We start from the raw sequence: 26,998 nt of genomic DNA, 5'->3' as shown, positions 1-26,998 counted from the left end.
ACAGCACATACGGGGTCTTTCAGCAAAAAGCGCTTGGACACAAAGTAAATCCTGGGTGCAGCAAACATTTGGCCCATGTACTTACTCTGGGATTTTGCGTCACTTCTGCTTTCATTCATAGCAAAATTAGCTCTTTAGTAACACAAAGGGGGAGCCAAGCAGAATCTAACAGCGCAATTTTCATGAAATCGCAATAAAAGTGGTGTTATAACACTTTTACATGTTATGTGTGTGTGTGTTGATTATAGGTGGATGCAATTTTGTTGGAATTTAGCAATGAATCAAACATTAGGAAATAGGTAGTCAGCTAAATTTACACCCATTTATACTGGCGGTGCATCTGAGATTATTATCATACCATATACAATATGATGCAAATTTTGGTCAGTATGCATACAAAAAAAAATATCTGTTTTATACTAACAGGGTTTATTACAAGCTGTGAATACACAGCGACATTACATTACTAAACATTTTCAAATTAAATTTTCTTTGCAAGTTCGTTTTACTCAATTTATTCGTTTTCTGCGCTGTCTGCAAGGGCAACCTCTTCTTTCATCCAGCAGTGATTCACTCGTTCGTTTCCATTGTACATTACATCATGGGACGAAACTATCCATCAATATTACATTGAGCAATTTCAGTGATTCACGTCACTCTTTTATGTGCTGTAAATGTTATTATTCCATCCTTGTCAACACTTCACACGTGGCACTTTTTGCCATAGCCGATGCAGCAACCTATCAACCTATGACGCAGCCGTATTTTTTGCAAATGTGTTGTGTTAAGGTAAATGTTACGAGGCCAGTATCCCTTCATGCAGTTTGCCTCACTAAACTATCCTTTCAGTTTGACACTGTGTTGTTGTTAACGGAAGAGACAAACCGGCAAAGATCACGACACAGCGTACTTGAAACACAATACGGACGTTTGGGTGGGTTTAACAATAATGAGTGTCTCTAAAGATGTGAAGGTTTTTGTTAGCGCGCGGTCACGTAACAGCTCAGTGATGTCAGCGCTGCTCGTGTTCATCAGATTACAAGGTATTATAAGAGACTGAAACGCTCGACACACACAGCAAACAATGCACGCACAACTAACACAAGGAGACGCTTTGACTCACCTTAGGCTGAGCTCTGCGAGGGAATGCAACCTTTGGGTCGATCTGCAGGAGAGAGTACAGAAAAAGAGAGGGCTGGTTAGTGCTCTGCCGTGATACAGATGAACCAGCAACCTGTCGCCTTCCCTTAGCATTACTCTGACATCACATCCTCATCTTTAATGGCTCATCAGTGAACGTGTAATATATCCATGTCATCCTCCTCTTTGGCCTAGAAACCCGTTCAGCAGTCCTACATCAAAGCAGTGATGTCAAAGACACCTGTTTGTTTTAAAGTGGATCATTTGGAACATTTATAACAGTGAAGGACAATCTGGATGACATCAAGTACAAAATGTGTCCTCAAATCAACACAGGCTGAGATCAAAACATGATCCTCAGATTTTGTAGTTGTAACGTGCTTTGGACAGTATTATTAGTAGTTGTGTGTGTGCGCGCTCTGACAGCGATGTAGCTGTAGATGAAAGAAAAAAAGTATAAATTGGACATCCAGTAGGGGATAGTAAACTTGAATTATTTCCACTGAATGGCCACTTCTCAGAAATTACTTTTTTTTTAAAAAAAAAGCAGCTTACTTGGAGTTGCTGATAGTTTTGCTTTTGTCATTCAGATTCTGAGAGATCAGCAATTTATAATAAATTAAAAAATGCAGCATCGCTTTCCAGAAACAATGTCACTGTAACAGTCACTGACATAAATAAACAAATAAACTTATATATATATTATAAACAAATAACTAAAATAAATATCAAACAATAAATGAATACCCTATGTGCAAATTTGCTAATATCAAGTTATTCTTTTTTTGTATTGTATCCTTTGGATTTGCCTTTTCATTTTCTCTTACCCTAATACTCTGCTCATACACTCCACTTCACCATATTCATTAGTGCTCTATCAATGTACAGGTGGCGCTTCTAGGAAGATCTGCCACTACGCTGTTACTCTGATTTATCTACAAAAAACCCTGTTGACAGACTTCATAGGAACTGTTATTTTGGTAAAAAAAGGAGCTCAAATAAAAACTGTGCAGTCTGGGATTTATCCATAATAACTTTAACAATGTTTCTGGAAAATGCACTGTTGAATTTCTTTCTTATTTTTAAATCTCAAAGATAGATACTCAAAACCTGGGAATGAAAAACAAAAACTACCTTGGGTTGTTCCTCTTGGTATAAGTGAGAAAATCGTATTCATTAGTGTGAAGCACACCTTTAAAATATCATATCTTCATAGACCATACTCTACATCTGTTGTGTGATGTTAACACTGAAATATGATAACACATATTTATATTGGGATAAAAACAAGGATACAACCCTCAGTGTGTTTGTGCATCTATGTGAAAGTGCTTTTATCCCAAGTTTTTTTTAATGTAAGCTTGCTTTTGTTTATATTACAGTATGTGAATGATGTAAGAACACATACATTTGATGTAATGGCACATGTAAATGTGTGTGTGTGTGTGTATGTGTGTGTGTGTGTGTTTGTGTGTGTGCGCTCAGGTGGAATGCCTGGGAATATCTAGTGAACCCCTGCCTCTCTCTCTCGTCACTACCGTGTGACATGTGATCTCCTGGAATCTCGCACGGGCACTACAATCACAAATGCGCCTCACCTCAGCGAGGAGAGCCCGCGAGTGAGGACAAGCGTGTCCGAAAGAGAGTGAGGGGACCGAGGAAGGAGAGGAGGAGGACGGGACAGAGGAGAGGGAGCTGTCAATCACAAGTAAAACCCACACTGACAGCAATTTTGTCTGTTTGTGTTTGTTTGTTTTTGCCTTTTGACTGGAAGTGATGACAACAACAGGGAGCATTCATCCTCCTGCACCCTTTTAGGTGATCTGGATCGTCCTCTGCCCTGCAGTTCCTTACACTTACACCCGGGAAAAAGCACCAGCTTTTAAGCCCTTTTTTTTTTTTTAGCATATTTTGACATTAATCTTAACACTACAACTACAAAAAAAGAAAACAGAAATTGATGCATGATGTGGCCGAGCCCACTGAATGTCACCAAGGTTAAGATTGGAGAGAGAACCACACCATGCCATGAGGATGCAATCATAGACAGGCTGTAAAATTGGAATTTGAGACCTCTATATTAGTCTATACTGGTCTAATAGAGCTAGAGAACAACTAGACTACGCCACACTGTACTGCTGTTACACTAACAGATGGTGAGACAGTACAGCGCTAAGATTAGTCCGTAACCATGAGAGGGTAGAGTTGAACTACAGTAGAGAGCTAGAGCCTCTATGGTAAACCACATGCGTTTACCAGAGTAAGGATAACAGTGTTGTTTCTACTTGAATAAAAGTTCACCGCAAGTCTCTTCTTCTTCTTTTCTGTTCTTTTGTTTCTAGAGAGCAGAGTGAGAAGACTATAGGCTAAGACTGGAGGATCAGATGCAGAGTCTACTGTTTAGTTTCTATGGTGGCTAGACTACTCTGATAGTCACCTCCGGTCACCAACCCTCCTGATGTCCAACACTCCTGTGCACATTCAAAAACAAACAGACACACACACACACAAACAAACAAAATCAAACACATGGCAGCACACAGCACATCCGTGGGGAGGAAATTGTGGACATTAAACACACAAAAGTGGCTGTATTCATGAAATAGGTTTGTTTCGCGAGGGGGAAAAAAATGTTGATCATAGCAAAGCCAAGAAATGTATAAAAAAAAAAAAAGTCCCCCTACGCCCCCAAAATATATTGTTCTTATTGTTACTTCACCAGGATGTTTGAGCTTCACTGTGCGGAGTTTGACACTATAAGGTGGTTTTCTCAGGCCCTGTTTACACCTGGTACTAACATGTGTCCTGGTGGTTGGACCACAAGCGGACAGCTCTTAGTACAGGTGTGAATGCTACCAAAGCCTCCTCAATCAGTGCGTTTACATGCACAGTTTAGTGGAGATACGGTTATAGCTCGATTAGGCCATTTAATTAGACAACTGTCCTTGTCCCAGTATACAAGCACCGGGGGGAATCCAATTATTGACTGTCCGACTCCACCACGGTAGGCGGCAATATAACCCCTTTCATATAGCTGCTAATGGACCAATATCATTTATACAGTCCATGATATCGACCAAATCACAATCGGAACTTTTTTAATTTCAATAACTTTGGGGTAGAAAACTGCCGCGTCACGTATGTCAAACAAATGTTTTGTTGTGTCTCCTGTCATTTTGAACTCACATTTCGAATAATGTAATTCGTTTTTTGTTGACCACTGTGTAGTTTTGCTACATCAATGAAATTATCTTTAGTATAACTTTTTTTCTGGACTAATGCTTAGTAATGTAATGTTAGTTTCCTGATATTTTCTGCAGCTTGACTGGATGTTGTCATACTGGTTCAAACAAAGTGAATCTGGAGAATAAGTGTCAGCTCTCTGGGAATGAACAGCATCGACAATAACTGATACAAATGTAGGGCAATGAACTTATTCAAGACAAAAGCTTAGGGGGAGGTATTAATATTTTCGAGTCAAAAGGCTAAAATCTAAGTGAAGTCACGAGTCAGTCAAGTAATAGTTCAAGTCCAGTTGACTTTCTTTTATTTATTTATTTTGTCAAGTCAAGTTACACCTGTCCAAACCTCTGATTTCCAGAGGACTAGTCATGAGAAGTGCATTGCTGCCTTCTGTCGGTGAAAAATAACAGCATTTGTTTGCAAACAGGATTCTTGTACGTGGTCTATTACATGTTAGCAGGGGAGTGAAATCCAATCACAAGTGGTCGCTCAAGATGCACATGGAGACGCATTTTTACGCCAGGTTCAAAATGACAAACTTGAGCTGTCCACATGCAGTGGGATCATCCAATACGCATGTTAGTGCCAGGTGTAAACAGGGCCAAAGTCATCTGAGGGAGGCGTCTCTTTTGTACCTCAGTAAAATCTGAGTTTAAGACATTTACATACAAGCATGATTAGTGACATCACAACTAGTCTGACAGCCAATCATGGCCCAGTATGCAACTTACACAAGTTATTTGATAACTTAAAAATTCAGGTGCACAACAACTGAGAATGGACTTATTTTAGTAAAGTAAGAGACATCTTCTGTCCAGCCGTTCAACTTGTGAAACAAAAAATACAGATTTTTCAATGAGGGAGAAGAAATACCGTTAATTCTGAGAATTTTTAAGATGGTAATTGAACTTTTTTTGTGAAAAAAAAAAAAAAAACACTGACAAATTATTAATCCAAGCAGTGTTTTTACACATCATGAAACATGTCTGGAGGGGGTCTTTCACTTTGTTCTAAATAAAGACATGTAAAGTCACTTTGAGGTGTCAGAGGCGTTGTTTAGAGGCCTAACCTCTCTGCACTCACAGCGAGGTAACGCAGAAGAAGCTGAACGTAATTCCAAGAGAGGTTTATGAAATCAGGGCAATCCCCTTTGACCAACTACATCCCAGCTATGCAACAGTTGGCCGAGCTCGCTGCCTGTCACAGCCTGAGCTGGGAACGCACTTATCGCAACGTGCCGACTGGGCAGCACTCAACATCTTGGTGGAACAACTCAAGCTTGTTGACTCCAATCCTATTAGTCAGGAGAGCCATACTAATCACAGACGCGGTTATCCTGCCTCCCCCCACTCTGCTTTCTTTCCACTCAGGTCAGCATGGAAATGGTTAACGGGGGCCACAAACATGCCTGATGCAACTCTGCAAAGAGTTTGTTGTAAAACTCTCTGCTCTGCAACTTGGAGCTGCAATTGAATGGAAACTTTGTCCCACAAAGGTGCAGTTTGCATCGGCCGTCACTAACTTTACAGATAGCAGGAAGCCAGGAGGGCACCCAAAGGGGCAACTAACCGAGCAGCAGTTACATAAATCACAGTAAAACCTGCCTTCCTGCATTGGTCAGAACCGGGCCGCATCTGTCCTTCAACACAATAAGTACCAATAAATTCCTCTGCAAGCACTGTATTTGCTCTTTAGCCTCTGGGCTGTGCAAAGCTCTGTTAATTCCAGCGCCGGAGCGGTTCAGTCCGTCACAGCATGGCACATTCTTTCTGTTGCCACTGGAGAACTTTTCTCTCCCCTCTCTAACAGGATAACCTGTTAGCATGAGAGAGAGGGAGAGGGGGGCAGGGTGAGCGGTCTAAAAAGGCCTACTCTACTCACCATCCAACCCCTGTGGCTGATCGCTGAGCCCTCTCCACGCCAAACACACACTTTCTGAGGCTGCCACAGCCCCCACCGAACGCCACCGACACACCCAATCGCCAGCCACAAGGGACCTGCTACGGCCCACAAGGCTGCGCCGAGTTAACACATGCACAAGTTTCAAAAGGAAGTTTTAAAAAAGGAATCATCTCTGGAGAACATAATAAGTTGGTGATATCAGGAGAGGCGACATGAGGATAAACTCTCAGCATCATGACCTCAAGTATCTGTGACTGTCTTGATTTCTGGTATCCAAGAAATGATTGTAAATGATGTGCATTGTTATCTTCCTTTTTTTCTTTTGTGACAGAGCCATTCTTCAGCTGTGGATGGGAAAAGGGGGGGGGGTCACTATGGAAACAAACCCCATGGCGAGTTAGCGGCGTCCAACCATGATGCCGCTACTTGTAATAGCCGTTGTGCCTGAAAGTGACACCACAGCAGTAGGGAAAAAAAAACACAAATACATTTTATACCAAACAGCGGTGAGGGGAAAAAAATCGATGCAGAAGAGTATCGCAATATTTTTAAAAAAACTGAACATTTAATTTGCAGCTGAAAAAAAGGTAATAAATTGCAACAGATCACAATACATGTTATTGTGATACTCAGCAAATCACAAAAGTTTTGTCTCACGAGGTATTGTAAAGATATCTTAGCGTGGGGCCTCTGGTTATTCCCACCCTGACTTTTGAACAACTTCCACCGTCCCTAATTTTGGATTCATAGTAACAAAAATGTCTCATTTTCTTGCAACCTTCTACTGCAAACATATAGGGGTGGCGGAAAAAAAAATCGATACAGTATAGTATCGCAATATTTTATGTGGCAATATTGTATCGATACATGGACCACCAGTATCCATTTATTTTGTTTTAAATATATATGTATATAAATATGTCAAATGCAATAGCCTACTAAATCAGTCACAAGACACATTTTGCTGCAATAAAAATGATTGAAGTCAGAAACCTTATCTATAAACATTATCTTAACGGATAAAACCAATATAGATTTTTTTTTCTTTTGGGGACATAACTTGCAGTTGAAAAAAGGCAATAAATTGCACTATATACTGCGAAAGAATTAAAATCGCAATAATATTGTTTCCTGACGTAAGTATCATGATAATATCGTATCGTGATAATATCGTATCGTGATAATATCGTATCGCGATAATATCGTATCGTGGGGCCTCTGGTTATTCCTCCTACTCCTACTAAACAAACAATTTCCACCCTCCCTCATTCTTGATTCATAATAACAAAAATGTCTCATTTCCTTGTAACAACCTGTTTTTCTTCCCACTCTCCATTTCCTTCCTCAGCACCTCCACTTATCCTCCGAAGACTTGAGAAGGTGCATCGCTCAGAGCACAAAAGGGGAAAGAAGAAACAGCCTCCCCTCATTTCAATACAGTGACTAACCAGCAGCCATCACCACTCCCACAGAGGAGAGAGGCGGGGGCAGTGGTCCCTATGGTGACCAACGGGCCACATTGTTCCCAGACCGGCCCACATTCATTACTGACAAAAAGACACACACACACACACACACACACACAATCACACACACTGCAACACAGGCGATTAATGCATTTTAAGTTACAATTCACATAGGTGAAAGGGCTTCATCGTCACAGTTTTATTCTTCCTCAACAGGAAGCTGTGAGGAGCTGCTGCTTTCACAACATGATGGTTTCAGGTTGCATTTGTTGCTTCCATTCATAAACTTTTTAGGGTCATTTCTACCCCTTGGGACAGGAAAAAAAGCAGAGGGAAAGTTTTGTTACACTCTTCCTAGAGACCAAATCAAAGACTGGCAGTGAGAGCAACCCTGTCCGGTTCCCCTTGTTTCTATGGAAATTGACACTGGGTAACATTTTCTTGGCTGAAGAGCGAAGAGAGAGCACATTCTCCCATGTGTCTCTGCTGTTCACTACTGACTTCATCATGCAAAGTGCTCACATAGGAGGTGTGGCGGCGGACACAGATTTGACAAAAACATCAACATAGTGGAACCTCAGTAAACATACTAAAATGTAGCAATGATACACCTCTCTAGCGGATTATTGGAAAATCCACTAATCAAACACTGAGCAATGGGATTAGCCGGCGGTGGGAAGCAAATACAGAGAACTCACTGTTTTTGAGTCCAGCTCGTGCCTGGTTTGGGCCAAAACTTTATCCACGCCGGCCTGATCAACAAAGGTGACGAATCCAAACCCTCTGCAGACACACCAGGGAGGGAGGAGGGTGAGAGAAGGTATTAATGACACAGAAACTGATGTTGACATGTAATGATACTTCATGAGCAGCGAGGAATCACGGAGGTCAGATAAACTTTCAGCTTCGGCGGAGAAGCCGGCCTCACAGCTCCCTCACCTCGAGCGCTTAGTAACCGGATCTCGCATCACCATACACTCCTTCACCTCGCCGTACTTGCAGAAGTACTCCTTCAAACCCTCTGGGAAACGGAACAAGGCGGAGAGAAGACACGTCAATTTGTTTAACAAGAGGTTAACAGGAAATGACAACTTTTTTTTATGAAAATTCAGCAAGGGCTTTGGCCACAGAGTCACTCTGCTGAGATTTCCCTCACCAAATGTCATACATTTTTCAATCAAATCTGTCAAACATACAATCTCCTGTCAGAGCAACTCAAAAAAACTTAAAAGTGCATAATAATTCCAACTAAATGTTCTCATCTTGAAACAAAATGAAAAATCTGATTTCACCCCTTCAATAAGAATCACTCTTTCATTCTATGTTAGTTCTGAATGGGTGCATTCATTCTGGAGCAGGAGTCATACTCAAAACTAAAAAAAAAAAAAAAAAAGGAAGAAAACAAATAAACAAATTCAATGTAAACAAACAGGAATATTAAAAAATACAGCTTTTCAAATAAGTTTCTATTAGTTATATCTAATTCATGCCAGCAGTTTTGCAGACATAGTGGCATTTTGGGAGAGCTAGTAGTGGTGGAAAAAGATTTACCTTGTGTTGTTTGCCAGCTGAGTCCACCTATGAACATTTTGCTGTGGGGAAAAAAAGAGAGAAAATATGTTATATTTACATTTTCACCAAGGGAGGATTCAATGAGTGTCATATTAATGGGTTTCGCAGTGAGAGTTGTTATTGAGGTTTTAAAAGTGTATTTCAGGAGGTAAAGGCAGAATCTGAGAGTGTATCATCTCTGATTTAATGTGTGTGTGTGTGTGTGTGTGAGTGTGTGTGTGTGTGTGGCTGCAGAGTCCTCTCGCAGAATACCCGGTTTGTGTCGGAGGTGTGCGAGCAAACAGAGTTTTCTTTAAAAAGTTTGTTTTTTCGTTACCAGGGGTCGTGAGGGGAGTCCGTGGTGGACAGGCTGGTCTGGCTCCCTTCCGTCTCCATTCCGTGTCCTCGCGGTGTGTTTTGAGTGTCTGCGTGTGTCCGAGCCGAGCCGTGCGGGACAACAGGCGGAGAGTGAGTGAGAGGAGCTGGGCGGGTTTGGCCCGGGGTGACAGAGAGGGGAGCGGGCCAGATGCAGGCTGGGACAGACTCCACCTCCTCCTCCAGTCACTCAGTCCCGCTGCTGTCTCTCTCTCATCCTCCCACCACCGAGGCACGCGGCTCCGGCGGCAAGACTACAACTACCAACCACACCGCTTCCGCCGCAGCCTTTCAAAATAAAACGACAGAAGCGACAATGACCATATGGCAAGGTAAGGAAGCTGTATTTATGCAACACAGTTCATACAACAGGGCAATTTAAAGTGCTTTACAGAGTAATAGAATACAAAATATTATAAAGGATACAGATTTATGATAACAGAGTAAAGAGTTAAGATATTGAGGTGTATTATGCTCTGTTTATATGGGTCTTATCTTGAGATCAGAGGTTAAGGGATGGTTAGGCCTTGGGGGTCTGATGTCTGGACAATATGAAAGGTAAAATCAATTGCTGAATGATTTAAAAAAAAAAAAATCTAAAACAAAAATCACCATTACAAATAGCAAAAGTTGAATAATCAGCCTGGCCTGGAACTTTGAATTCATACCTCCGTAAGTGGTCTGTCTGATATATGTGCTAAAATGCACTATGATGCACATGTGTTGTTTTGTTTTGTGACTTTATAATTTCTTCTTTTTTTCTCCTTCCATGTCTTTTTCCATTTCTGCTCATATTTGTCCTTTAAGATTATATGTTATGTTGATGTCTTGTCTGATAACTTGAAAAATCTCTATAAATAAAGTATTAATTAAAATAGCAAAAGTGCAGACAAGCAGTGCAAAGATAAAAAAGATTATGGGATTTCATTAGGAGCATTGAGTAGTACAAAGCAGTAATTATAATATGCATTATTAAAATATGATCAATCCATTATGTTCAAAATGTATTAAACAAAGCAGAACCCTATATGGTAGGCTAATCGCTAATATGAGTGTTAAAGTGTGACACATTTATTGCTGCATATGAAGGCCTATTTTATTTAGACAGTAGTAACTTTCATTTATTGCATATTTGTATAGTCTAATGTTTAGCTTTACCTGCTTGTTGGTGTTATAAATGATTTAATATTATGGGAAATAATTTTCTAAAGTTTTTGCTTTTTTTTTGGATGGGTGAGCCCCAGCAGATTTGGTCCCCAAATGTTGAAGCCATTGCTATGGCCTTGGGGTAGTACGTCTAAGTCTTTATGGAGATATGTGGGGAAAATGTGCATTCTTATTACAACTATTCATGAGAACTGACATCCATACAAGCAGATAGATTGCGTGAGCTTGAATGCATGCATATAAAAAGAAAAAAAAAGAGAAAAATGAAATGTGATTTAAAAAGTAATCTTTTGCAATAGTAAAAGTCGATTCATAATTATATGTTATTATGAGCTTTCCATGACTGAATTGAAAGAAAACAATACATGTGCAAAACGTCTACAAGATGTCAGTTAAGATCATGTAAACTGACCAAAAAAAATAAGAAAATCATAACCACAAGTACTATGAAGCTGATTCTGTTAATCTGAGCTTTCAACTTCACTCTCTGTACAGAGCCAAACATTACGCCTTTATTATGACGCAGAATCTCAGAACTTCCTGTCACATTTTGGCTGATTTTAATCAACTTGATGCATTTTCCATCCTGGTTGAGATAAAGTGTGAACAGGCACAATTTACAGTTGCAAGAACCAATCTGCAAATGTGATTTCATCTGTTTTGTTTTGAGAAGTGCTTCAAAGGAAAAAGTCGTGCAAAAATCTTTGACACTTTATGACATACCACAAATGTAACTTTTATTTTTGTTATCTGAAAATTATGCTCACCATTAATTAAATAAGGTTAAAGGGGGGTCCAGGGGGGCTCTATAAATGGTGGGTTGTCCTAAACAGTGTTCATGAAACATTTAATCAAGCCACAAAGTGAATCAGTATCACAGCTACTGACAATCAGCCAGTTAGCAGACTTTCACAGATCTAAAATCCAGCAGTTGGCCAAAATAATAAGTCAGTATGATGCCGATGTTTCTCTAATAGGGATTCATACCACTCCTTTAATAAACGGGCTCTTATAGTGTGTCTGATGTGCTTGAATGAAACTTTGTTGTATTTCTTTTATCCCTCTGTTACCACTGGCTAACAACTAAGCTAATATCTTCACAAACCTTTCCAATTCACCAATGTGCTACTTGTTAAGTCATTTTAAGTGAGTGATTTTTTCGCTGTGGATATCATTAGCAACAATGTGTCTGTCTTAATACACACTGCCATACTGCAAACCAGCTTATACGATGTGGTATAACAGGAGGTTTGTGCGCTGTGTGCTTATTCATTGCTGGGGTTTAAGTATTTAATTAGTGCCAAAGCCAGCTCCGACTAATCTTCCTAACACTGACTCAACATGTGACTAATGTTAAGCCCAATCAATAGCAGGAGCAACTCAAAGACTTGCAGTGGGTGTAAAATAGGTGCTGTCCTACACGAGGCTCAGAGTTTGGTGCAAAGTTTGGAGATATTTTCTGAGCATTCACATTTAAAGTACCTCTTATGTCTCCAAAACACACCTCAATAAGAGCAAGTGTGTAATGCAGGATGTTTGTGATTGTCCTCTTCGACACAGTTTATCCTCATTGAGTGCCAGTGTCCTGCCCACACACAGGCCTACTCTGTCCTCTGCAGACAAGCAGATGAAGCTCTGGAAGTGGGACAGGGGCTATTTGGACAGGAATTAAGGGGTGTGTTAAATTTCTGCATGCATGATCAATGGGGTTGAATGGCGGGGATGGGGTGGAGGGGAGGGCATGAGGCTGAGGCAGAGAAAGAGAGGGAGCGGTGAGAACACAGACAGAGGCAGCCAGCAATGGCTCACTAATGAGAGATGGACAGAGTGGATTGTATCTCATTATCAATCAACATAGCTTTGAGTTCTCTGGAGGGGGAAAATGCGAGCCCTAATGTGTGCTGCATGTGGTCCATTTTGATAAACCCAGCTTGTGTGGTGGAGCATTAGTCACAGCGGTATCGGAGCTGTTGGAAATCCACACACATTGCCCTCTGTCCGTTTTGGTGAGGAGTTTTCTCTGAATAGTACAATGGGACTTAATTACAGGTCAGTGGCATGTCTCAGGGAGATAGAGGGAGCTCTGTTACCCTTCCAAATACAGTATAATGCCATCTTCCCAAGGGTGGGGTGGGGTAACAAGAGCTCTACACAAAAAGGTGCTGATAGGCTGAACCTGAGAATGGTATAAGGTGATCCAGGCAGAGAAAGTGAGCGTTTTACACTGAAAGAGGAAGAAAAGATAAAGGAGTACATTAACTCTCAAAGGTTTTCTCCCATTCAGTTTGCCCTCTTTCCCTTTCTAGTCCGCTTCCAATTCTTCATTCCTGCCAACTTTCCTGGACAAAAAAAAACAAGACGGTGGATCAAAGAATAAGAAATGTTGAATTTGGAAATCAAAACAAAAAAAAAAAGCTGATTCAACATAGAGAAGTCTACCTAAATAATGACACACCACCTGTTGGGGCATTTGAAAGATATGCCAACATGCACACAGCTGCTTTTTACTAGCATTAACTGCACAAAACGTCATTATCTTTGCATTCTGCAACATTAAGACGTCCTGATCCCTCACACAAAACCATGAAAGTAAAGAGAAGATGTGTTTTTATGAAGATGAGTGGTAACAAAGATACTGATAAAAACAGTTTTTTAAAAAAGTGAGCAAATGGACTATAAAATAATAACACCGGAGTAAACAGTAGTTTGTTTGAGTAGCACTTCATTCAAACCTGCAATTACAAAGTGCTTAACAAAGAAAATGAAAGTAAAAATATCCATACAAGGTGAGAGTAGCACACCATAAAAACTTCAAGTCATAGAGACTTTACTGCACTTTAATACAATGTTGAGGAACTTGCACTCACAGTAACTTGAGCATTTCCATTTTATGCTACTTTATACTTAAAATGTTTGAAAAAAAGTTGAAAATTTTGTACTTTTAACTCACTACATTCGCTTGACAGTTGTTTACTAGATACTACAAATTTGACATTATAAACATATGATATGCTTAGAAAATATTATATATATATATATATATATATATATATATATATATATATATATATATATATATATATATATATATATATATATATATAATCGTTAAATATCAACAAGTTTTTCCTGACCCTTTTCTGCTTGTGACACCTTATATTAAAGCATTTCTAATTAGGGCTTTGTGTCACATTTCAGATGCCTTTAGGTTCCTCGAAAAAAGGGAGATCCCTTGCAGAACGTCTCTCATGGTTTAATTTCAACTGTTGAGGCCCAAAGAGGCAAAACTCTCCAATATGTCACAGAAGCAAAAAATTTAGAGACCACGAAAATGTATACATATTTGTGTCACAGCACTTTTTTTCTGCTTCCTTCGTTCCAAACTAATCTTCTCTAACAACAACCCTCACTTATCTTGTGACCTTTTGAAAGTGGCCCAACCTCAAGATTGTGAACTGGACTTAACTACCAAACTGTAGTTTAAAGTAGCTCCACTTTGATCATCTACATTAAGAGCAACAAGCTATTCACACAGTGCTTTATTAGTAATAAATGAACAAACTTAATAATATATGATATACTAATGTGTGAGTAACAGGGCTAATTTTATATGATAGGAATGCTTTCACCTTTGTTACTTTAAATAAATATTGCTGATAATACTTCTGTACTCTTACCTAAGTGCAAGTTAAGTACAGTAAAGTACTACTTGAAGTGCTTTCACTTATTATGGAGTTTTTTTTTCCATTGCAGTATTGGTAGTGTACTTTTAAGGCATTCCCAAAGTCCAGCACAGAGGCCTATTCTGGCCTGTGGCTTGTCTTCAAAATATACAATATTTAGCTCACCACACAATAGGCTATTAGTCAATGAAGCAAGATCACTTTGCAATATTTCCATTCATCGCACAATGACAGGACTATCATTCAGTATGCACAAAAGAGGTACTACACACTCAAAATTATTAAAATAAAATAAACACATAAAATGTGTTTCCAAAAAGAACGTGCAAACAAAGGATGGTTACCTAACAACAAACGCTTCCTTTCAGGTGGAAGACATGGCCAAAGCAAAGAAGCAGCAATGGCTTCCGCTTTTAGTGGTGATGGAAAGTTGAATATTTTTTCACTGACAGGTGAAACAGTTGTGTTTGACTCATTTGTGTGTGTGTGTGTGTGTTATATTTAAATCACATGATGCAGGGGGCACCTATTTTCACATTACTTAATCTGACCCCCATTCAAAAAAGTTAGGACAAACCCTGACGTATCTAAAAGATGGGCACTGCTTCAACCATTGCATGTTATAAACAGTATGTATGTCATACACATACCAACATACACACACAGCATACACACACACGCAAAATAATTGTCCTTGTTAACCCTTTGAAACATGAGCAAATTGGCTCGATTTCTTTCAAAAACATGGGCAGAAAGCAATGAGCAATGAAAGAAGAAATTACCCAAAAACTAGTAAGAAATTAGCAAAAAGTATAAGAAAATTACCTGAAAATAAGAAAAAATTAACAAATAAACATAAATAAATTAGACATGATTTTTCCCCTAGATTTCTCCCCGCCCCCCCCAAGACATTTTCCCCAAAACTTTTTAAGCACTTTTCTTAATCTACTTATTTCTTATCTACTTAAATTGCTAATTGCTGATGTTTTTGATAGAAATCGCACCAATTTGCTCAGGGTTCAAAGGTGTAAATAATTGAGAAAGCAGCACAAAAAAGTGATGTCTCTCCAGATTTCAAAGGATTAAATCAAGGTATAAAAACACCTTTTGATAAAAATAACTTTTCCAGCGGATACTGATTTTAAATGTGCCATAATGCTGTTTTCTCACTCTGTGACTGAGCTTATCCTCAACATAGTGACACTTTGTGTACACAACAGCCACTGATGTTGAGTAACTCCGGTGCGAGACACCTCCTAAAAACTCCGTTGTTCAGATGTAAACATGACATAACAGCGCTCTCTAGTGGCACGTACGTGGACTCAAGCCATGCTCCTTCTTGGTTTATCTAATGTTGGACTGTGCCTTTATAATGACCTTTTGTAACTACATGACTTCTACAGTTTGGAATAATGTCCATAATTTAAACAAAAGAGTAAGACGAGCTTCTCTGTGTGTGTTCCAAAAGTTTGTTTCACTGTGATATCTTAAATATCTACATGTATAAACACTGCACAACTTTTCTGGGTTTTTTTTTTTGGTTTTTTTTTTACTTGTCTTCTATTTGAGAGGTGATCTGCTGCCTCTATAGTCCTGCATGCAACTGTAACATCCCCTCATCTTTATTTATTGTTTTTAAATTGCACTTTGGCCACTGTTGGGGATTGAGGGAGTGGGGACAAAGTTCACAGGGCGCATGTAAGGAGGAGGGGGTGAAGAGGAGGAAGGTTAAAAAAAAGAAAATTGACCTTTGAAAGCAAAACAGCAGGTGGAGAGCTAAAACCAGGCAGCTCAGGACACACCGGGAGAAAATTCAACCCAGGGAAAATGAAAGTTTACGTTCTTTTAAACTGAAGGAGTACAAATACAATGAGAGCTAATGCTGCCTGTCTCATCTGAGTGTGGCCGTGCACATGAGAGTTTGTTTGCGGTAGCGAGGTAAGGCATCAGAGTCATGGAGGAGAGGTTAGAGGAGAGGGCCGTGGCGGCCAAGTGGAAGTCGAGTCGTTTGACTGCCCTTCAGGAGCAGCTGATCTGGGCCCTGCTGGGGTCTGGACTGTCCCGGGACGTCCTGATCCAAGCCATAGGGGAGCTGGAGCGAGACAGGGCGAGTGCTGGCGCCGAGAGGGGAGAGAGGGGGGATGGCGAGAGCTCAGAGGAAGGAGAGATGGATTTCCCACCGCCTATATTCCGAGAGCTGGAGAAGCTTCCCCCGGAGGAATTGGCCAAACTGAGGGCTGAAGTTGACCGGCTACTGCAGTAAGTAGATCCAAAGCTCCATGGCAACAGCAAAATCACTTTAATCTCTCACTAACTGCAATTCTCACACAACCATTTGTGCAGGACCTGATCGGGTCAAATTTTAAAATGCCTCGTCAAGTTCTTTCTTCACCTCATGTATATCAAAACTAAGCACCTGAGAGTTAACACAGCAGTTTACCTGATAACATCCCCTCTTTTACTTCATTCCTCTTATGCCCAGATCTCTTCTCTTTACCGAATTCTCTCTCCTTCTCCTGCTTCTCTGTCTGTGTCTCTCCCTCTGCAATCTGGCTTCTGAGGCGAATTTAAAGAGGCTTCCTCCTTTGCTAGTTACTAATTACCCACCCCCATCATTATTCTCTGGCCATTTCTTAATAAATAAGCTACATGCATAGGTGAAGATTAATGGAGTAGGGCTGGTCATGTGAGGCAATGTTTACATAAGGCTCAAGTGATATAACAACATCTTTTTTCTCATATTTGGAATATGTGGATATCTTATTGGTCACTTGACTGAGATGTGTTTTTTTTTTTAAGTATTAAAATATTTGCTAAGCAGCTTTTTAAAATATATCTTATTATGGTTGACTGGCTTTAACAATATCTAAAAGGTGTTTGTGTGCTGAATTTGTATCTAGTACAGTCAGAGAGTTTTTGAAATGTTTTTTTTTTTTTTATTTGCTCCTGACCTGACAGTTAGAGAGCGTTAAATTAGGCTTCATAAACCTTTTACACGTTTTTCCCCTCCAGTGATCTGAAAGGGCTGGACTTTGCCCCTGTGTGCTTTCCCTTATCTCTCTCTGTCAATAAGCCTCTGTCTACTTCCCTCTAAGTGGCCACGCTCTATATCTAATGTTTTGACAAACTCTTCTAGAAAGGGTTTCACACAGAAGAAAAAGGGATTGATTTTGAGAATAAGGTCATAATAATACAAAAATAAAGCTAGAATTTAGAGAATAAAGTTGTAATATTATGAGAAAAAGTAGCAATAATACAAGAATAAAGTTGTAGTTTTAGGAGAAAAAAGCAACAATTTTTTTAATGAAAATAAAGTCGTAATTTTATGAAAATAAAGTCGTAATATTACGAGAATAAAGTCGTAATTTTACGAAAATAAAGTCGTAGTTTTGCCAGAAAGGGGATATTATTTTACTGAAATAATCATATCGCCAGCAAACTATAAAACAGGTGAGAGCACATGTCTGCAGCACGGCACAACACCGGGGACAGTGGTTGCCGAGGCAGCCACCTGTGCTCTCGCCTGTTTTACAGTTTGCTGGTGATATGTTTATTTTCGTAATATAATATTCCCTTTCTAGTAAAAATCTGAATTTATTCTCCTAAAATTCTGACTTTTTTCCTGTAAAATTATGACTTTATTCTCGTGAAATTACAACTTTTTTCTCTTAAATAACGACTTCATTCTTGTAATATTGAGTTTACTCTCATCCAACAATGACCTTTTTCTCGTGAAACTACAACTTTATTCTCGTGAAATTATGACTTTTTCTCATAATACTACAATTTTATTTTCGAAGTCTACAAAAAAATATACATATATTATTATATAAATATATATATATATCTATATATATATATATATATATATATATATATTTTTCCTTAATGTGGTCCTAAAACTCCGGCGTAGTCAAGCACACACTAAAACGATGACTTTGTCTAACAGGGAGGACCCCTGGCATGTTGCCAAAATGATAAAAAGCTACATGCAACAACACAACCTCCCTCAAAGAGAGGTGGTGGAGTCCACAGGACTCAACCAGTCCCATCTCTCCCAGCACCTCAACAAAGGCACACCCATGAAGAACCAGAAGAGGGCCTCTCTGTACACCTGGTACGTCAAGAAGCAATGCGAGATCAGCCAGCGTGAGTACACAAGCAGCTGTGGAGCTGCAAACGCCCTCATTTCTGCTCTCCCACGTGGGTCAAATATCAGTTCTAGAAGTGTGTGACACTGAAAGAGAGGTATAAAGATAGATTTAAAAAAATGCCAATTACCTTTCAGAATTTACCAACGCCAAACATGGCCTTGCATCAGCGGAGGAGCCAGGAGAGGAGACCAGGAAAGGGCGGAGGAACCGGTTCAAGTGGGGCCCAGCGTCCTTGCAGATCCTCTTTCACGCCTACGAGCGACAGAAGAACCCCAGCAAGGAGGAGAGAGAGGGCTTAGTGGAGGACTGTAACAGGTGAGACATAGTGACAAGAGGTGGGACCAGGTCCTTTTTTCAAGTCATAAGAAAGTCTCAAGTCTCTGCACTTATTTCGCAAGTCAAGTCCTAAGTCCCAGGTCAGGACATGCAATTCCTGAGGTCAAGTCTTTAATCATTAACTTACAGATGTTGTTCCGAAACAAGTCATGGGCCTGCTCTTCAGTAAATATAAGAGTCCTTCAGAGTAATACGTTAAATTTACCCAAATCATGAATCCTTTTAAGAATTGTATTTAAATTAAGTATGTTAAAAACATATTTAGATGTTAACCTATTGTTGTGCAAGTCCAAGTCAAGTTGCAATTCTTTTTGGATTTTGTCAAACCCAGTCTAAGGTCATCAAATTTGTGACTCAAGTCTGAATCAAGTCCAAGTTAATTCTGACTTGAATCCACCAACAAAACAGGATTTTTGAAATCCATCGTAGTTTAACATTTAGGCCCGGATTAGTGAGGTGCACAGTAATTATTGAAGCCACTAAAAGCTGTGTATGTGGAGGCTGAGTGGAGTGACGGTTTTTACAGTGTACTTCTGATAAACCTGCTTCAGTATCCAATAACATAATAGTACAAAAAACATCCTGCTTCCCTGATAGGTCTGTGCGGTGCACATGCTAACACCTACAGCATGTTACGACCTGTAGCTGACTGATCAAGCTCCAAAAGGTTTGGAGAGCATCTTTAAAATCATTTTGTCAAATAGCCCACCTTAGTGACCAATGTTTTCTCATCTCGACTCGACCGCAATTTTACTCAATCTCATCTTGGCCCCAGACAAATAAGAATCTGGATTTTTTTCTTGATGTCTCATTCAACACCACAGCTGATTTGTATTTCTTTGCTCACAGAAAAAGGGAAAATTCCCTTTTCTCTGCAATTCCTTTTAATTATTTTAGCAAGACATTTCTCATGGGACACTCATGCATATAGTTAATATGGGGATGAAAAAGATGGATAAGAGGAATCTTCATTTGTTTTCTGTGGGTGTTTTCATGATAGTACGGATATTTTGGATCATTTTGAGGAGTTTTTCGGGGTTCCAAATTTGATCATATGTGTGTCATGCAGCGTGGGACTCGCACTGGTCTGCTCTTGGTCCTAACTCAGTCTCACCCTGCCTTGGCTTTGCTCTCGATACACTCTGGTCTTGATATTGGTCTCAGTTTAGGTAGTCTTGACTACAACGCCAAAGGTGCCACACCCTGCTCTTCCTCCCTCAGGGCAGAGTGCCATCAGAGGGGCGTGTCTCCATCCCAGCTCGCTGGCCTGGGCTCCAACCTGGTTACTGAGGTCCGCGTTTACAACTGGTTCGCCAATCGCCGCAAAGAGGAGGCCTTCCGTCACAAACTGGCTCTGGATACACCTTTTACCAGCCAATCAACCTCCTCTTCTCACCCCAACCTCCCACCCAGTCCTGAGCAAGGTAATACAAAACAACAATGTCCAGGCAAGCTTGAACTGAAATTCAAGAATGAAATCAAAACTGCCTCCAAAAACTGTTGAGACAAAGTTAGACTTGCCTACATCAGATCTTTAGTTGTCTTTTTGATCCTGTGGGTGTAAAAAAACAATAACCAGCACACAATTGTAGACATGACTGTACTGGTTCCTGAAATGATGCTCATATTTCTGTTACTTTGGAGCCATTAACCGATGTGTGTGATTGATATGAAATATGAACCCTGTGAGTGTTGTGGGGCCTGACTTTTTGGTCTCCCAGGTGTGAAGTACAGCCAGCAAATCCTGTGTGACACCGTGAGCTCAGCCCGAGGAAGCGGAGGGGAGAGAGTGGGGCGTCTGGTGGTCAGCCCTATCCAACTGGAGCCCAGCCACACACTCCTCGAGACACATAACCCCAAGCTGGTGATAACATGTGTCCTAGTTTATATTGTAGACTACCTGTATGCTCTGCTGCCATTGTGTGACCATGTTGTCCTCTGGCCCCAGGTGTCCAGCGGTGGCCCACTGCCCCCAGTAAGCACTCTGACCTCCCTGCACAGCCTGTCTGCCTCCCCCGCTTCCTCACAGGGCCTCATCATGGCCTCACTGCCCAGCGTCATGAGCCTGGGGGAGTCCTCACTTCTCATTGGTAACATCTCCTCACTGGTTTTCTCTCTTTTCTGTGTACGAATAAAAAGAGAAAATCAGAGATGAAAACCTTTGCTGGCTGATTCACAGGTTTAGCCTCCACGCAGCCTCAAACCGTGCCGGTCATCAACAATGTGGGCGGCGGTTTCACCACTCTCCAGCCAATCTCCTTTCCGCAGCAGCTCCAGGCATCTCCCCAGCAACCAATATCCCACCAGCTCCAGAGTCACATGGGAGCCAGTCCCTTCATGGCGACCATGGCGCAGCTGCCATGTCACAGTAAGGCCACAGCAACAAACACACGAGTTTGGCTTGTTACACTGAGTGAAGATTCATTAACTGTTCCTCATCACAGTGTACAACAAGTCGGACTCGCCTCAGTACCATTCGTCCAGTCTGCTGTCTCAAGCCATGGTCATCACTGACAGCAGCAGCCTGGGGACGCTCACCAGCCTCACCGCTGTCAGACAGGTAACTGGGTCTGACCGGTTGGTCGATTTGTTAAAGCACGAATTACCCTATTTTGGTAAAAAAAGAAACAAAAACACTGATTTTTTTTTTGTTGTAGATTCTAACAGCAGATCCTGAGGAACAGACAGAGCCACCTTTACAAGAAGAATCTCTACACCTGCAGCCGCACACACCTGTACCAGGTACACAGCTGTAAATACAGCTTTACTCTTTGACATCCCACTACAACAAATTTCGGATGATGTCATGTCCATGTTGGTGTAGACTGGTAATTCAAAGTGCTGTATCATAAGCGACTGGACTTTCTTTAGTTTCTTTTCGACTCTCATCCAAGAGGCTTCTCCTGTTCTAACAGACTGGTGAGGGGTTGCAGGCAGATGTGATGTCTAGTTACGCAAACTTTGGAGGGACCACCTACCTACAATTGATTTCTGACATTCAGCATAACACAGTCAAGCTGGGCTTAATCCACTTAGATCAATTTGAGAAAACTGTAATGTTCTGCACTAATGTTTTGCTGAAATTGACACTCACAAATTAAATGTTCTCATATAACTCAAATGCTCAAGAAGATGTTAAAGAAGTAGTTCAATATTTTGGGGAAATATTTCTTGTATTGCTCTCCTGTCGAGAGTTAGATGAGGAGATTGATACCACTGTGAAATCTGTTCAGTCAATTTGAATGTGGAGTACCTGGTTTGATGAGCCCCACTAGTTGCCTTGCGGCCTTCAGTATTTCCTTCAGTATCCTCGGATTTGCAAATTTGCAACCATGAGAGCTGCTTCAAGCTGTTTTCAGTCTTTATGGTAAGCTAAACTATGCTTTTTCCTGTACATGCATTTGTCATCATATAAATAAAATAAATGTATTGCATGTATTTGAGATGAGGAAAAAAAATCCATGTCTTTGGGTATTACTGCTGGGTGGCAAACAAGTTTATGGGTGCATTATGGGTGTGGAGCAGAGGATAGGCCACAAATAAACCAAATAAATAACGAAATTATCTCTGCTTTTCGATGGTTAATTAAAAGACTAATTTCTAAGAATATGCACAATTAGTTGATTAATCAGATGGACCTGTCACCCTCGCTAGTTTGCATCAGAAACACCAGTAGGTTAAAATTCTTTTGAAAATTCTTTTATGTGATTGCATTCACTTAAAATACCGTTGTATTAATCAGGTACTTTTCCTTAAGATTTATTTTCCCAAAGGATGCTGTTTTCAATAACAACTTGTTATTGTCATGTTTTGTAGGATGATGTGCAGTATTCATAATGCACAGCGCAAAGTGCCCCACATTTCAGTGGAATTTCAAATTAAAATTATGTGATTAATTTCAAGCGACTCCAGTTATATAGGTACACAATTTTGGGGGGATATTGTTTTTGTACTTTCAGACTGGTGGAGTTTAAATGTTGGGGAAATAAGCCATTATGAATATCCCTAATATTATCAATGATGTCTTACCAAGCTGATTTTTGCTCCTAATAGTGGGAAGAAGTTAATCAGTTTCTCTTTAAAGCTACATTTCAGTGTGTGTATTCCAGCTGGCTGTTAACATCATTTATGAAGTGTTTTTTTTTAAGCCTTGTATGTCTTCGTGTGCGACTGACGTCCCAGAATACTTGCCACAATTTTTGCATGTAAAAAATAATGATTTTGACATCGATTTTAGGGAAAGGAGAGTTTGTCCCTGTCCTCATTGCCTTCCACATGTACAAAAGGAGTAACACTCAAACTTCTCCTATACAGCTTCAGCACTACATCATCAAAGATTACATTACTGCCTGCAGTCTCTTTGTAGTTTCTGTGCATCTGAAAACAAGTTTTACCAAAAGCTTTCCAGCCCTGATAATCCTTTTTTTTTTTGGTTTGTTTGTTTGTCACCAGTTTCCTCCGAGAGCCTCGAGCTGTATCCTGCGTCTCAGACGACAGAAAGCCATCAGTCTCACCTCCTCTCACCTTCACCAACAGACATCAGCTCCTACATCCCTACACAAATGGTCTCTACCGCGCAGTAGAAGTGCTCTCTCCTCACTATCAGCAGGACTCAGGAGCATGCCGGTGTTTTGGATGGACAGCTACCTCTGGTGGAAATTTCCAGGAAAACCTTAATTCAGGGGCACGGGGACGATTCAGCTCTGACGTTTCAAAGACTCTCTGAAACTCTGTACCGCTGTAATACGAACAAGGATCGACGTTAGCGAAGATTCACTTTTGATGCGACAATCACATGAAAAATCAACACTAAAATGTATTTTTATTAACATGTTATAGTAACATTTGGGAATTGTACATTAAGCTGAAACTGCATGTTACCTGGATTTTTTTTTTATGTCATTGCCTTGAACTGCTTTTTCACACTCTTAATGAGTATCTTTCATAACAAGTAAAGGCTATTTCAACAATAACCGTGAGCCTCATCTTCTGAAACACATGGATTTCCATTATGTGCTCAAAATGTTTTGGAAAATATTTTTAAAGGCTGGGCCGACTGGAAAACAAACAAGCTTCCAAAAACCGTGGGCATACGAAATTCAGTTCAAAGCTGCTTCCTCTGTGTGTAATTCTCGCTTCTTTTTCTTTTTCCGTTTTACTTTGACTTGTGTGTGTTCCTGCTCCGAGTCCCCGTGCTCACCGTTTCTGTGAGCATTAAGAGGAGAACCTACAGAGTCCGCCTGCTCACTCTCTTCTTGAGTCTGTTTCCTCTTTTTCTTCTTCTTCTTTACAACATGGCTCTCCTCTCCCTCCGCCTCTTTCTTCTTTTTCTTTATTTTTTCAGAGCACGGAAGCTCTGCTGAGGGAGCGGAGAGTGTCGAGGGCAGTGATGATGGGGGTAAGAGATGTTTGACCGACACCGCTGCCTCCCTCAGCCTTGTTTCCATCTCACTGTCGCTGTCACTGTGAACAATGGAGGAATTTATAATGTTAAATTGAGGAGTATGCAAATTAAGAGTTCTTTAAAGAAAATAATAAGAACCTTGAGCTAGGAACAGGCCGCCGCCTCACGGGGGCTGGAGGATCATCAACTGTCTGTCCCGGGACGGACGTAGAAAACAGACGAAATCCTAAAAAAAAAGAAGAAAAGAACAGAAGAAAACATGTGGTTAGGCGTGCATTTAAAGAAAAGATGGCAGAATCCACGTAAAAGCAGCAAGTGCCAAAATAAAGAGAAACATCACCTCCATCATCATCATCACATTTTGCTGACTGCACTCTGGAGAAGGTTTCCATCTTCATCTCTGTTATGGAACTAACAGTAAGAGTTATATTATAAGTCAGGTGTACATACAGTATATGTGCATCTTTTCCTCACAGAATGAGGAGATTACTGCATTACAATACCAAACTTTTCAACACAGTCAAACTATTTACCTGTCAAGAAAGTGCCCCAGCTTTTTGGCAACATGTGTTTGAAACCCTTGGGTGACCTGGAGATTGTTGCCATCGTGGTCGTGGTCAGCAACAACAACACTGTTACACAGCAGAAAAATATTCAACTAAAACACAAGAAACTTGTGCTCCAGAAAAGGATAAGCACTCAATGAAGATCCTAGGGTCACTGATCAGCAATTATGACATAAATGTAAAGGCCAGAGAGCAGCAATAATAAAGAAAGAAAGAGGAGGCAGAGCCAGGGTGGCAGGTCTGAACAGACTAAAAATCACCCCCGCCGGATTGGGCTGAAAGGGAGTTATGTTTTTGTGATTTGGCTTAGGGGAGGGACATTAAGCTTTAAAAAGTTGTATTTTGTATTTCTGTACAAAGTGGGTTTGAAAGACATGTTTTATTTTTGTTTTTTAATAAATACTCCAAAATAACACCATCTATCCTAGCCATAAACTATGAAATATGGTTATTTATTTTGGAAGGAGGGTCATGCATTTTTTTGACCAGTCACTCGGGGAGCCTCAAGGAAAAATATTTATTGCTCTAGGACAGGGTAATGACATATTTATATTAAAAAACAAACAAAATCATACCCCATTCACGCCCCCTCTGTGATAAATAAAATACAGTCCCTTAGGTGCACACGTTGCACAGTTATTATATTGCTGTAGCTGAGATACTCCAACTATTTGAAGTTCCTAATTGTAGGTAACTAAAAGGTTAATGATTGTAATTAACTTCTCAACTTCGGTAAGAAAGTTATATTATTTACATAAGCCACATACAGTGTGTGGAGATACAGACATAATTTTACAGCAGCTCTTTTTCCTTCCCTCCTGGTACAGTTTACAATGACAGGCTGTGATAACCAAAAGTGCTTACCGCTTTGACTGTTGCACATTGCTGTCCCCATCTATACCAAGCAGAGACAGCAGCAGTCATCAACAAGTATAATACATTTGATAAAATATTATCTAAATGGACTAGAAAGCTTAGTTATAGGCGCCAAAAGTTAAAATCAAAACACTGCGAGAAGTTAAAGCAAGTCAATGAGCTTATGAGTGCAACAAAATATGTAAAAATACATATACTCCTTAAAGTCGTGTAGCTTTAGCCAACGTTAATGAAAACTTAGTTGACGTTACTGTGTGTTAATGTGAATTAGCAGTTGGATTTCTAACCAAGCTAATGTCGTATTTTGACAACAGTTTATCCGTCTGTACAGAAGCGTTTTCTGTATCTGTCATTGCTAACATAAGAGAAAAACTTTCACCTTTTTTCTTGTCACTTCGTGTCTCCCAAACTGCCTCTCGACATCGTTTCAGCACTTCGTCGTCGCTGCTGCTGGAGTCAGAAACACCGACCATCTTTACAGCGGGGGCCGCCATGATGGAGCACGCGCCGCTGGTGTGTTGAGTGTTTGGAGCTGAGCATTCTGGGTAATGGAGTCAAAGGGCACCGTGCGAACAGACGAAGACTTTTTACTTCTGAATGCCTTTGCGTTAAATTATTTTGGGTGTAAATAGAACATTTCTTTTTTTTAAAAAAAAAAAAGACTAGTTCAAGAATTCAATTGGAAAAAAAAGACATATAATATTTTTGTGTGATAAAAAGTGATTGAATAGTCAGAATTGTTTTTATTTTATTTTTTTAATGGGAAATATTAATAAATTAAGTGGGCTCAAGAGAAACTCAAAATACAAGAATTCAAAATAGAAATAAAACATTACATCCAAAAATTACACGGACTGATAGATAGCAAAGCTGAGACATTGTTAAGTTGTTAAATATTTTTGTCTCATACTTTGGTCAATACCACTATGTATATATGTAAATAGATGTTTATAGTTTGTCCTGCATGTTTTTTCTCTGTCTTTTTTTCCGTATGTTTTGTTTGCAGTGTCCTATTTCCTGTTTGTTACATAACTCTTACATAACATTTGTAAATATGCTTGACCATGTATGGAATAATTGGACAAAAAAGACATTTTACTCCGAAAAGTGCTTTTAATAATCACTGTCTTCATAC

At 40.1% G+C, this 26,998-nt stretch overlaps 3 protein-coding genes across 7 annotated transcripts in view; 1 reads left to right on the top strand and 2 right to left on the bottom strand.

Annotated features, from left to right (window-relative positions):
* msi1b (musashi RNA binding protein 1b) overlaps positions 1 to 17,072 on the bottom strand; it is a 31,625-nt gene extending 14,553 nt beyond the window's left edge. For 2 of the 4 annotated variants that reach the window (XM_088077087.1, XM_088077088.1), the window contains exons 1-6: positions 16,968 to 17,072; positions 9,640 to 9,965; positions 9,303 to 9,343; positions 8,691 to 8,772; positions 8,450 to 8,534; positions 1,124 to 1,165 (exon numbers count right to left, since the gene is read on the bottom strand). In XM_088077087.1, the coding sequence (XP_087933213.1) occupies positions 1,124 to 1,165; positions 8,450 to 8,534; positions 8,691 to 8,772; positions 9,303 to 9,343; positions 9,640 to 9,698 (309 nt within the window). In that variant the 5' untranslated portion in view covers positions 9,699 to 9,965; positions 16,968 to 17,072. Of the gene's footprint in view, positions 1 to 1,123; positions 1,166 to 2,738; positions 3,545 to 8,449; positions 8,535 to 8,690; positions 8,773 to 9,302; positions 9,344 to 9,639; positions 9,966 to 16,967 lie in introns of those variants that run through there. The other 2 variants (XM_088077086.1, XM_088077089.1) reach the window with 2 other exon arrangements.
* Positions 16,281 to 23,990, top strand: hnf1a (HNF1 homeobox a). 2 transcript variants are annotated; one of them, XM_042489044.2, is made up of 10 exons: positions 16,281 to 16,786; positions 18,477 to 18,676; positions 18,816 to 18,996; positions 20,182 to 20,441; positions 20,739 to 20,881; positions 20,966 to 21,107; positions 21,197 to 21,385; positions 21,462 to 21,577; positions 21,675 to 21,759; positions 23,470 to 23,990. In XM_042489044.2, the coding sequence occupies exons 1-10, from the start codon at positions 16,482 to 16,484 to the stop codon at positions 23,598 to 23,600; spliced, it is 1,752 nt and encodes a 583-aa protein (XP_042344978.1). In that variant the 5' UTR covers positions 16,281 to 16,481; the 3' UTR covers positions 23,601 to 23,990. The 2 variants fall into 2 exon arrangements, with proteins under 2 accessions (XP_042344978.1, XP_042344979.1); XM_042489045.2 differs by having other exon boundaries at positions 16,282 to 16,786; positions 20,239 to 20,441.
* Positions 23,814 to 26,392, bottom strand: c4h12orf43 (chromosome 4 C12orf43 homolog). Its single transcript, XM_042489046.2, has 6 exons — positions 26,243 to 26,392; positions 25,852 to 25,882; positions 24,955 to 25,053; positions 24,762 to 24,832; positions 24,560 to 24,647; positions 23,814 to 24,480 (listed from the first exon to the last, which is right to left on the bottom strand). The coding sequence occupies exons 1-6, from the start codon at positions 26,355 to 26,357 to the stop codon at positions 24,117 to 24,119; spliced, it is 768 nt and encodes a 255-aa protein (XP_042344980.2). The 5' UTR covers positions 26,358 to 26,392; the 3' UTR covers positions 23,814 to 24,116.
* Between the last annotated feature and the right edge of the window lie 606 nt (positions 26,393 to 26,998).

This window comes from Plectropomus leopardus, chromosome 4 (genome assembly GCF_026936395.1).
Source record: "Plectropomus leopardus strain MGB_pleo_1.0 chromosome 4, ASM2693639v1, whole genome shotgun sequence".
Classification (NCBI taxonomy): Eukaryota; Metazoa; Chordata; class Actinopteri; order Perciformes; family Serranidae; genus Plectropomus; species Plectropomus leopardus.
This window is presented reverse-complemented; position numbering and strand designations above follow the sequence as displayed.

Coding starts and splice junctions, on each gene's coding strand:
- c4h12orf43 (XM_042489046.2), bottom strand. CDS start 26,357: ATGGCGGCCCCCGCTGTAAAGATGGTCGGTGTTTCTGACTCCAGCAGC. Junction 25,054..25,851: donor AATGTGCAACAGTCAAAGCG/GTAAGCACTTTT, acceptor GCTGTGTAACAG/TGTTGTTGTTGCTGACCACG. Junction 24,481..24,559: donor CGGCCTGTTCCTAGCTCAAG/GTTCTTATTATT, acceptor CATTGTTCACAG/TGACAGCGACAGTGAGATGG.
- hnf1a (XM_042489044.2), top strand. CDS start 16,482: ATGGAGGAGAGGTTAGAGGAGAGGGCCGTGGCGGCCAAGTGGAAGTCG. Junction 16,787..18,476: donor GAAGTTGACCGGCTACTGCA/GTAAGTAGATCC, acceptor TTTGTCTAACAG/GGAGGACCCCTGGCATGTTG. Junction 21,386..21,461: donor GGCGCAGCTGCCATGTCACA/GTAAGGCCACAG, acceptor TCCTCATCACAG/TGTACAACAAGTCGGACTCG.